The sequence below is a fragment of the Narcine bancroftii genome, chromosome 5 (assembly GCF_036971445.1).
Source record: "Narcine bancroftii isolate sNarBan1 chromosome 5, sNarBan1.hap1, whole genome shotgun sequence".
Taxonomy (NCBI): domain Eukaryota; kingdom Metazoa; phylum Chordata; class Chondrichthyes; order Torpediniformes; family Narcinidae; genus Narcine; species Narcine bancroftii.
The window spans coordinates 140,147,837-140,160,031 of NC_091473.1; the positions used below are offsets into that span (position 1 = coordinate 140,147,837).

Sequence of the window (12,195 nt, forward strand, 5' to 3'; positions counted from 1 at the left end):
TCTCTGATGGCAGATTCAGATTTATTGTCAGAGTACATATATGAAATTACATACAACCCTTTTTCCTGTGGATGTGAGAAGAAGCAATGGAGACCACACCAAGGATGGTGACCATGGTGGCAGACCAGCAAAAACTAAGATAAACTATACAGTGTAAACATGTAAATAATTAAAAGAACTGTAAACAGATAACAAATGTAAACAAACTATGCAATACCAAGAAAACAAACAGAATATCCAAATGCACAAGTAGTGCATTAAATTAATGAGTTTGTCTTTGAGGAGTCTGTTAGTGGAGGGGTAGCAGCTGTTTCTGAACCTGGTGGTATGAATTGTGGCACCTCTTTCCTGATGGTAACAGTGAGAACAGAACATGAGCTGGATGGTGAGGGTCTTTGATTTGCTGCTGCCCTTCGACAGCAGCATTCTCTGTAGATGTACTCAATAGGGGGAAGGGTTTTGACTGATGTCCTGGGCTGTCCCCACTACCTTTTGGAGGACTTTATGCTCAGGGGTATTGGTGTTTCCATACCATGGTGTGATAGAGCCAGTCAGGACACTTTCCAGCACACCTGTAGAAATTTGGCAAGGTTTCTGGTGTCATACCAAACTTGCGCGAACTCCTAAGGAAGTAGAAGTGTTAATGCGCTTTCTTCACGATGTCATTGGTGTGTGTTTTCCCCTTAGATGCTCTTGATGGTATGGAGGGGTTTTGCCTGTGATGTCCTGAGCTATGTCCAATTCCTTTTGCAGGGCTTTACGCTCAAGGATATTGGTGTACCCAGTTCAAATTATTGGCAACCTGAGACCAGATCTAAACCTCTGTCACAATGTGGAAGCCTTCAGTGCCCAGGGTCTTTTGGAAGCCCTTTTTGCCCTCTGCATTCTCCCGAATAATTCAGAAACTGAGTTACAGGGAAAGGTTAAACAGGTTAGGATGTTATTCCCTGAAATGTAGATTAGGTGAGATACAAACTAGATGGCATGGGTTAAGGGTGAAAGAGGAAAAGTTTAGGGGGAATGTTAGGGGAATCGCACAGTGTGGGAGTGTGGAATGAAGTGGTGATTTGGGGCTCAATTTTCACATTTAATAAAAATTTGGACACTACATGGATGGGAGGGGCATGGAGAGCTATAGACTGGGTGCAGGTCAGTGGGACTAGGCAGAATAATAGATCAGCACAGACTGGGAGGGCCGAAGGGCCTGTTTTCTGTGCAGTAATGTTCGATGGACCCAATCGCCAACAGTCCACAGCTTGAGTGGGTTCCTCGCCCACAAGTCACAAACAGCTCTCCGCCTCTGTGTGTCCTTGGCTGCAGAGCCCTTTGCTGGTCTGCCACCATGGTCACCAACCTTGGTGTTGTCTCCATTGCTTCTTCTCAACTACTCAATCAGCTTCATGGATGTATTTAAGTTGAAGATAAAGCTGATAAGGTTGGTAATCATTGATTATTGGCTCTCACAAACCTTTTGTCGTGCATTAGTATAAACTTCCCAAGTCATTTCTGGCTATGTGGAAAAGCTGCATTAAATCTATTACTTTGTGGGGCGCTGCACTGTAATTGACTGTCAAAGAAATATTTCAACAATTACTCAATACTTTTGGTTAATTATAAAGAACCCAGAACTCCAGGAGCAATATTGTACAATTGGTAATGGCTGTTTTAACAGAAAATGTCCTTTATAGTAAAATATTGTGTCCAATGCTTTTTTATTGTTTCCAATAGGCTGCTTGTAGAAGGAAATCAAGCAGATGTCACATTCCACGTGGGTACAGCGGTCTTCAAGGCCCATAAAGCAGTGCTGCTTGCAAGGGTCCCAGAGTTTTTTTTGAGAGTTTCTGGAAAACAGTTGAAAGAGGCCGAGAACTGTCCACCAATCATCCGTGTAGAGAATTTCAAGCCTTCACAGTTTAAATACTTCATGCAGTAAGTATATCATTTGTGTTAAACATTGGTGTGTGGGAAATTTAATTAATGTTAGTTATCCCGGTTATCCGGAATACAAGGAACCAATTTTTTTTAAAAATCTCTGAAAATAAATAGGTAAAAATTGCTAAAATTTTAAATTGAGGCCCCTAGCTGTCGGTTCGTCAATCGCAACACACAATCTCAAACAAATGGAAAATTCTTATCTGGCATTTATCAATTCCTAAAGGTGTCCGATGCAAGGAGGTTTTACTATAATTATCAATGGTACATCACAGGGTTAGTCGACTGCACCCAAAGCAGCAGTCTTCAAAGTTCTCAACAATAAGCACTATTCCCTGTTCTTTCGGAGTCCAGAGGACCCCAAAAAACAAGCAGCAATAGATATGCACCACAACACAATACTTAAACAAAAGTAGTTTTTAATTATTTGAACAAGAAAACAATCTACTTAATCCCCCCTCTAATACTAAGCGCAGGTGTGTGTAATGTATATTTAAGATTAGAAAAGTTCTTTGGATCATAATCCAATCTCATTGGTTGCAGGCAATTCTTGTACTGTGCACAGAAGTTAGCATTTACAAAGTTCATCAGCCTTTGGTGTTTAACAGGCAAATGGTGACCACTCAGGAGGGTTCTTGCTGGTTTTCAGAGAGAGATTCCTTTTCCAGGACATCTGCAACTAATTCCTTCTCAATCAGTCTTGCTGACGAAACCTTTCCCCTTCAGGGTTCTCCAGATTATCCTTTTTTTTTCAGGTCACCTTTCAGACTACCAGGCTTCTCCTTTGACTAGACAGTCTTTCCAAAGTTTGCCAACTTTGTCCTTCTGGAACTGATTTCTGTGTCTCTCCTCTCTGTTTCACTCCCTCCCTCTCTGAGAGCAAAAACTGTTCTCCTCTTGCCTGTAAAGATCACGTGTTCTCCCAGGCAAGCTGTATTCTGCAACTTTGTTGTTTTCTGCAAAAAGCACTCTGCAATAGTCCTGCGAAGATTCTGTGTTTTAAAATGTGTGTGTGTGCAAGCTACTCTAGCAATTCCTCCCAAACCAGCTCAAAATACTCTGTCACATTGTAAACATGAGTTGGTCCTTTCCTTCCCAGTCCAATCAGTGACGATAGTTTTTTTTTATTGGCGCCCTAAGGTCGAACCACCATGGTTAAAAGCATAAATTACATTAGAATGTTACTGCTGTTGAATTGAAGTTTTGCATATGAAGAATTACATCAGAATATAGGGCATAAAATATATTTATGGCATTATCATATTTTTTCCAAAACTAATCCCATGAACAAAATATTGGCAATTATGAATGATTAGTGCTATGTAATGCAGATCATGACTGGCCTTAATTTCTCTTCTGTGCTATTTCTCCACATCTCGATTTATCAAATATTTATCCACCTCCATTTTAAATGCTTACAATACTCCAACTTTCGTCATCCACCAGAGCAGAGAATTCCAAAGATTCAACACCTGCTTCAAGAAGAAATTGCATTGTTCTTCAGATTTCAATGACCAGCCCCTTATCTTGTTGTTGGGGGCAGCACAGTTAGCTTAATAATTAGTGCAATGCTTTTACAGTGGCAGAGATCGGAACCAGGGTTTGAATCTTTTAAGAAAAATCCATGACATAGGAGCAGAAATAGGCTATTCTCATGCTGTTATGTAGATATATATTGGGAGAATTTTGTAAAATTAGAGAAGGTTACATACACACATTTTAAAACATTTCTTATTTGAAATACTGAAGAATTCATATTCAGTAACATTTCAGAAACTATGGAGAATGCTATGCACATTTTGCAAGTAGAAGCTAATTGAAATGATGTCATAGAATGACATTGTTTTGGACTGGAGACACTCTGGCTGCTTGCAAGTATCTACAAAGTGGTCACAGAAAGGTCACTCCTGAGAAGTTTGTTGACCTAAAACAACAGATGGGAGCAAAAGACCAACTCCTATTGGTTGCTGGAGAAGGTGGGGGTTTGTGGCCAGTGAGAGAGTCACATGGGCTTTCTAGCAGTCTCAATTGGAGAGGGAGGAAACAAGCTCGCAGCTATTGTGTGTGTGAGACACTGAAAACAGTTACAGCTGAAGCAAGCAGGAAAAGCTTGATGGAACTGAAACAGAAAGCTCCAGAGTGGCAGATGGCTGGAAGTGCTATCTGTCTGATGTTTTTCTTGGAATAAGTGATACAGAAAGGAACTCTGTGCTAGCCTGAAAGAAAGAGGTTATCATCTGGAAAACCCTGATGGGACAAGTTTCATCAGCGAGACATTGAGGTAACTAATGGTGGTACCTCAGTTGTGGAAATCCTGGAGCAACAAATCTCTCTCTGCAAACCCTATGAGAACCTTCCTGAGCGATAAACATTTACCTTTCAAGCACCAAAGCCTGCTGAACTTTATACATGTTAAATTTTGTGCACAGTAAAGAATTGCCTGCAACCAGAGAACTTGGAAGAATGAGAAGTGAATTTGAACTGTGAATCAAAGAACTTTTAAACTTACACACACATCATACACATGTGCTTAGAATTAGAAGGGGGTTAATTTGGGTTAGTTAATAGAGATAAGTTAAAGTTTGATTCTGTTTTCATGTTTAAAGATGATTAAAACCACTTTTGTTTAAGTAACCATTTGTCATGGTGAATATCTATTGCTGCTGGGTTTTGAGTCCTTTGGGCTCGTAACACTGTCTGTAAGGAGTTGGTACATTCTCCCCTTGTCTGCATCGGTTTCCCTGGGATCCCTGGTTTCTTTCCACCATTTGAAACATACCAGGGATTATAGGTTAATTGGGCAGCGCAGGCTTGTGGAGCTTGAACAAAGGGATATAATGACAAGTTAAATGGGCAGTCATTTAAAATAGAGTACATGGAAGCAGGTGAAAGTCAATGGGCCTCTTGTGCCTACTTCGCCATTCGTATTCCTGATCTTTTATCCTGGTATCACGTTTCTGCGCGAACTTCACATCACTTGATTCCCATTATATCTAAAAATACATTGACACAAAAATGGAAATGCCTGAAGAACTCAGTCAGTGGAGCAGCATCTGGGGTCAATGTTTCTAGACAGTGACCCTTCCTTAAAAAAAATCTATTGCTCTGTCTCTAATATGCTCTATGGCTGAGCCTCCACAGCTAAAGATAGAGAATTCCAAAAATTCAACTGCTCTGACACAGACATCTGCTCTGACCATCGAGCCTTTTTAAAAAAAAAATGAACAAAGTTATTTGCCAGAGTTGGACCCTTAACACCAGTTGCTGAATAGAATATTTACTCTAACTTGTTACATGTGGGTTCACTTTTCTAGGAAAGCTGTTGTTTGCAAAGCTTGTGTTGATTTCTGTAAGTGCAGCCTGTGTGCCTGCTAATGTTTAATATTTTTTCCAGTCAGTTTCATGTTGGCTGAGATGGTGTTGAAGAGTGAGGGATTTCGCAGTCCTCTGCCTCATCTGGTAAAATGTTTTACCAGTGTTTGAGCGCAAGGCTCCTCTATGTCTAGAACATCCTCAACTGGGATCATGGTCTCGGGAAATTAACTGCAAAATTAAATTAGAGGCTGTCTCAAGAGAGCAACCTTCTTATAATGAAATGAAGGCATGGATTGTGGTAAACAATTTTCTCACTACTTGAAAAGCTAGTTAATATTTCAAATTATCTTGACATACAACATGGAATTAAATGTAATCAGACTGAAAAGGGTTTAAAAAAAAATACCTGGGTCAATCAGCATCTGTGAAAGTTAGAGTGGACAAAAAGTCATCAACATGATACATTAACTCCTCTCTCTACAGATGCTGACTGACTTGAGTGTTTGCAGTGTTTTTGGATTTTATTTTGGATTTCCAACTTTGGCTCTGTTTTTTTTACAGATTTGGAATACTGGCTTGTTTGGGTTGAGGTTGGCTTTTGGTGGGGGGGGGTGGTGGGGAGGAGAAGGAGAGGAGAAGTGCTTAACAATGTTGTGCAATTGTCTCTTTAATTAATGATGGCCATATTCCTAGTATTCCCACAATGGAAACTGCTTTCTTCATTAAATTCCTCACTAATCATGCTGGATAACAAATTTCTTGCTGGAAAATTTCAAGAAAAATATGGTTGCGTTTTCATTACATTGCTGCTTTTATTTTCATAATATAAATTCAGAAATTGGCTGAGAAGCAGAAGACAGGGCTATCAGCTGTCACTGTGTAAGCTGAGGACGCAAACAACATACCGGTTTAAAGATGTATTATAAATGTAAAAAGCTCACAAGACACTTGACAAGCAGCAGAGCCTATGAGGATTGGTGCGTGCAAACGTTAAAATTGAGGCAGCTCTGAGCTGTTCAGATTCATTCTGAATCTTTATTTGGTGTTAACTTCAAATTGTATCCAGCATTTTCATTCTTAATAATAAAGTAATATTTTTCATAGGTGTGAATATGGTGAGTGATGTTACGGAGTCAGTTTTAGTTTTATAATCTCTGGGAGGTAAAGTACCAACACAGATTCATGTGAGCAAATGGTTTAAAGTCTCTTCACCTTGGGACACAGTCTTCATTTTAGAACAAATGTTGAGTTGTTGCCCAATGATTCTGCAGAAGCTGTAAATTTGTAATAAAAATGGAAGCAATACTCATCAGACCAGACAGCAGCTGTGTAGAGTGTTACGACCCCAAAGGGCCCCAAAACCCAGCAGCAATAGATATTCAGCACGGCAAGTAGTTACTTAAACAAAAGTTGTTTTAATCATCTTTAAACATGAAAACAGAATCAAACTTTAACTTATCTCTATTAACTTAACTAAACCCAACTTAACCCCCTTTTAATTCTAAGCGCACGTGTATGTAAAGTGTGTGTTAATTTAAGAAAAGTTCTTTGGTTCACAGTTCAAACTCACTTCTCATTCTTCCAAATTCTCTGGTTGCAGGCAATTCTTATACTGTGCACAGAATTTAACATGTATAAAGTTCAGCAGGCTTTGATGCTCGAAAGGTGAATATTTACTGCTCAGGAAGGTTCTCATAGGGTTTGCAGAGAGAGATTTGTTGCTCCAGGATTTCCACAACTGAGGTACCACCATTAGTCACCTCAATGTCTTGCTGATGAAACTTGTCCCATCAGGGTTCTCCAGATGATAACCTCTTTCTTTCAGGCTAGCACAGAGTTCCTTTCTGTTCCACTTATTCCAAGAGAAACATTAGACAGATAGCACTTTCAGCCATCTGCCACTCTGGAGCTTTCTGTTTCAGTTCCAACAAGCTTCTCCTGGCTGACACTGTTCAGTCTCTCTCTCCATCTGAGATTCCAACTGCCAGCCACATGTCCTTCTCTCTCTCATTTGCAAACCCCCCCCTCCACATTCTCCAGCAACCAATAGGAGTTGGTCTTTTGCTCCCATCTGTTTTAGTTAAACAAACCTCTCATTGACCTTTGGCTGAGCACTTTGCAGAGCGGTCAGAAATGTCCAACACAGACGACCTGTCTCCAGTCCATTCATTTCGTGACATCATTTCAATTAGCACCTATTTGTGAAATGTATATATAGCATTCTCCATAGTTTCTGTAAAGTCACTGAATACGAATTCTTCAGTATTTCAAATAAGATCTGTTTTAAAGTTTGTGTATGTAACCTACCCCAATTTTACCAATTTATCTCCCAAAACCATTCGCAAATATTCCACCGGAAGAGAGACAGGTAATATTTTTGACATCATTGCTTTTTCAGTTTTGATAAAGGGTCAATAAAATAGATGTATTTTCAGTTGCATCATCTTCAATTGCTGTTGAGTTGCATCATCTTCAATTGCTGTTGAGTTGCATCATCTTCAATTGCTGTTGAGTTGCATCATCTTCAATTGCTGTTGAGTTGCATCATCTTCAATTGCTGTTGAGTTGCATCATCTTCAATTGCTGTTGAGTTGCATCATCTTCAATTGCTGTTGAGTTGCATCATCTTCAATTGCTGTTGAGTTGCATCATCTTCAATTGCTGTTGAGTTGCATCATCTTCAATTGCTGTTGAGTTGCATCATCTTCAATTGCTGTTGAGTTGCATCATCTTCAATTGCTGTTGAGTTGCATCATCTTCAATTGCTGTTGAGTTGCATCATCTTCAATTGCTGTTGAGTTGCATCATCTTCAATTGCTGTTGAGTTGCATCATCTTCAATTGCTGTTGAGTTGCATCATCTTCAATTGCTGTTGAGTTGCATCATCTTCAATTGCTGTTGAGTTGCATCATCTTCAATTGCTGTTGAGTTGCATCATCTTCAATTGCTGTTGAGTTGCAACATCTTCAATTGCTGTTGAGTTGCAACATCTTCAATTGCTGTTGAGTTGCATCATCTTCAATTGCTGTTGAGTTGCATCATCTTCAATTGCTGTTGAGTTGCATCATCTTCAATTGCTGTTGAGTTGCATCATCTTCAATTGCTGTTGAGTTGCATCATCTTCAATTGCTGTTGAGTTGCATCATCTTCAATTGCTGTTGAGTTGCATCATCTTCAATTGCTGTTGAGTTGCATCATCTTCAATTGCTGTTGAGTTGCATCATCAATTGCTGTTGAGTTGCATCATCTTCAATTGCTGTTGAGTTGCATCATCTTCAATTGCTGTTGAGTTGCATCATCTTCAATTGCTGTTGAGTTGCATCATCTTCAATTGCTGTTGAGTTGCATCATCTTCAATTGCTGTTGAGTTGCATCATCTTCAATTGCTGTTGAGTTGCAACATCTTCAATTGCTGTTGAGTTGCATCATCTTCAATTGCTGTTGAGTTGCATCATCTTCAATTGCTGTTGAGTTGCAACATCTTCAATTGCTGTTGAGTTGCAACATCTTCAATTGCTGTTGAGTTGCAACATCTTCAATTGCTGTTGAGTCGCAACATCTTCAATTGCTGTTGAGTCGCATCATCTTCAATTGCTGTTGAGTCGCATCATCTTCAATTGCTGTTGAGTCGCATCATCTTCAATTGCTGTTGAGTCGCATCATCTTCAATTGCTGTTGAGTCGCATCATCTTCAATTGCTGTTGAGTCGCATCATCTTCAATTGCTGTTGAGTCGCATCATCTTCAATTGCTGTTGAGTCGCATCATCTTCAATTGCTGTTGAGTTGCATCATCTTCAATTGCTGTTGAGTTGCATCATCTTCAATTGCTGTTGAGTCGCATCATCTTCAATTGCTGTTGAGTCGCATCATCTTCAATTGCTGTTGAGTCGCATCATCTTCAATTGCTGTTGAGTTGCATCATCTTCAATTGCTGTTGAGTTGCATCATCTTCAATTGCTGTTGAGTTGCATCATCTTCAATTGCTGTTGAGTTGCATCATCTTCAATTGCTGTTGAGTTGCATCATCTTCAATTGCTGTTGAGTTGCATCATCTTCAATTGCTGTTGAGTTGCATCATCAATTGCTGTTGAGTTGCATCATCTTCAATTGCTGTTGAGTTGCATCATCTTCAATTGCTGTTGAGTAGCATCATCTTCAATTGCTGTTGAGTTGCATCATCTTCAATTGCTGTTGAGTTGCATCATCTTCAATTGCTGTTGAGTTGCAACATCTTCAATTGCTATTGAGTTGCATCATCTTCAATTGCTGTTGAGTTGCAACATCTTCAATTGCTGTTGAGTTGCAACATCTTCAATTGCTGTTGAGTTGCATCATCTTCAATTGCTGTTGAGTTGCATCATCTTCAATTGCTGTTGAGTTGCATCATCTTCAATTGCTGTTGAGTTGCATCATCTTCAATTGCTGTTGAGTTGCATCATCTTCAATTGCTGTTGAGTTGCATCATCTTCAATTGCTGTTGAGTTGCATCATCTTCATTGCTGTTGAGTTGCATCATCTTCAATTGCTGTTGAGTTGCAACATCTTCAATTGCTGTTGAGTTGCAACATCTTCAATTGCTGTTGAGTTGCATCATCTTCAATTGCTGTTGAGTTGCATCATCTTCAATTGCTGTTGAGTTGCATCATCTTCGATTGCTGTTGAGTTGCATCATCTTCGATTGCTGTTGAGTTGCATCATCTTCGATTGCTGTTGAGTTGCAACATCTTCGATTGCTGTCGAGTTGCATCATCTTCGATTGCTGTCGAGTTGCATCATCTTCGATTGCTGTCGAGTTGCATCATCTTCGATTGCTGTCGAGTTGCATCATCTTCGATTGCTGTCGAGTTGCAACATCTTCGATTGCTGTCGAGTTGCAACATCTTCGATTGCTGTCGAGTTGCAACATCTTCAATTGCTGTCGAGTTGCAACATCTTCAATTGCTGTCGAGTTGCAACATCTTCAATTGCTGTCGAGTTGCAACATCTTCAATTGCTGTCGAGTTGCAACATCTTCAATTGCTGTCGAGTTGCAACATCTTCAATTGCTGTCGAGTTGCAACATCTTCAATTGCTGTCGAGTTGCAACATCTTCAATTGCTGTTGTCTGTTTGACGAATGATTGGCTTTTGCACTCTGAAATCAGTGTATTCGATTACTTGGAGAGCCTGCATGTATTTATTGCCTTCCTCTTCCTCCCCACTTTTGGTTGTAAAGGTCTTGCTGCAATGATTTGAAGTTTTGAGTGAATAAATTTGTTATTGCTCAGTTTTCCATAACCCCAAGCTGTTACACAGGCATGCACACTTGTACGTGTCCTCACTGAAGACCTGATCAAGAATAGATTAAAGTAAATGATGGAAGGTCATTGACCGGAAACATGAACACTCTTTCTCTACCACAGCCTGCTGACTCGCTCTACTGAAATCTTCCAGCATTTTCTGTTTTTATTATAGGATTAAAAATAATCCGTCTCCATGAGACTGATATGGAATCGTGCCCTGTTGTGGAACAGGAGCAGCATAACCTGGAATTAACTGAACAGATCCTGAAACTTTTGTTCAAAATGGATGCTTAACATCTGGTAATGGGTGGCCCAGTTGGTGTGGTGGTTAGTGTAAAACTGTTACAGCACCAGCGATTGGGATCGGTTCGAATCCTGCGCTGTCTGGAAGGAGTTTGTGCATTCTCCCCGTGTTTGTTCGGGTGCTCTGGTTTCCTCTCGCTGTTCAAAATGTACCAGGGTTGTAAGTTAATTGGGTGTCATTGTGTGGCACGGGCCTGTTACTGTGTGGTATAACTGTGTTAACTGGCTCTGTCCTTTGTTTTCTTGAAGCTCCAATGTGTGAGCAGATCTTGTAATGGCCAAGAGAAATAGTAACATAAGTAACAACAATTACAGCACGGAAACAGGCCATTAGGCCCTTCTAGTCCGCACCGAACCAAACACCCCTTTCTAGTCCCACCTCCCTGCACAATGCCTATAACCCTCCATCTTCTTCTCATCCATATACCTGTCCAACCTTTTCTTAAATAATACAATTCACTCCGCCGCCACTATCTCTCCCGGAAGATCATTCCACACGGCTACCACTCTCTGAGTAAAGAAGTTCCCCCTCATGTTACCTCTAAACCTCTGCCCCTTAATTCTTAAATAAACCAGAAATAAGACATAATTTTGCATCTGATGACATGGGATACATAGTAGACCTGATTTCTTGAGTTTCTGTACAATTGCTTTCAGTTTTCTGCCTTCACTTTCTGGGGAAATTTAAATAGGAAGAAATTGATAATATTCTGTCAACACTTGGAGCCATTGTGGGAATACAGCCTTAACTTTCTTCCTCTGAGTAGAAGAGTACAACCAAATGTAAATATTTTTCAAATTTAAAAATTGTGATACAAATTTTCAGTGAGCCTTGATTATGCTCTTGGCCATGAAGCTAACCCATTGACTGTCATTCTGCTTGTCATTTACCAGTACACAATAAAGACATTTTGTCAATGTCATGCAATTGAACTGGACTTTAAAATCACTCGAGTATTACCAATCCAGATTAAATGGTGAAGGAAATTACACCACCTTCATACCAGACTTGGAGTAAGTTTATTAACCATATCAATGAAAGGTCAGTATATAATCATTAAATTAGTGATACAGTAAAATCCCCAGTATCCAGCATCTATAGGGATGCTAGAAATGAGTATCTTCCAGTTGACTGAGACGAACTATTCAATGCCTAAGTAAAACACCTGCATCAAGAATACACAGCTTAAAAGGCAAAGGACAGTGCAAATGTAAAATAATTTGGAAAAAAAAAATCAGTATTGTAGACCTTAATTATGTAAAGTTCACTTTAATCAGGTAATTCCCTAAACTTACAAAATTTAAATTCACACCTCTGTCGCTGGTGCAGTAGCAGTGTTGCACTAACCATACTGTCATCATA

At 39.8% G+C, this 12,195-nt stretch overlaps 1 protein-coding gene across 22 annotated transcripts in view; it reads left to right on the forward strand.

Moving 5' to 3' along the window:
- btbd8 (BTB domain containing 8) overlaps positions 1 to 12,195 on the forward strand; it is a 133,588-nt gene that overhangs the window by 19,334 nt on the left and 102,059 nt on the right. For 18 of the 22 annotated variants that reach the window (XM_069939205.1, XM_069939218.1, XM_069939206.1 and 15 more), the window contains one exon: positions 1,729 to 1,929. In XM_069939205.1, coding sequence (XP_069795306.1) covers positions 1,729 to 1,929 — 201 coding nt within the window. Of the gene's footprint in view, positions 1 to 1,728; positions 1,930 to 5,360; positions 5,546 to 11,533; positions 11,616 to 11,726; positions 11,875 to 12,195 lie in introns of those variants that run through there. The other 4 variants (XM_069939220.1, XM_069939225.1, XM_069939221.1 and 1 more) reach the window with 3 other exon arrangements.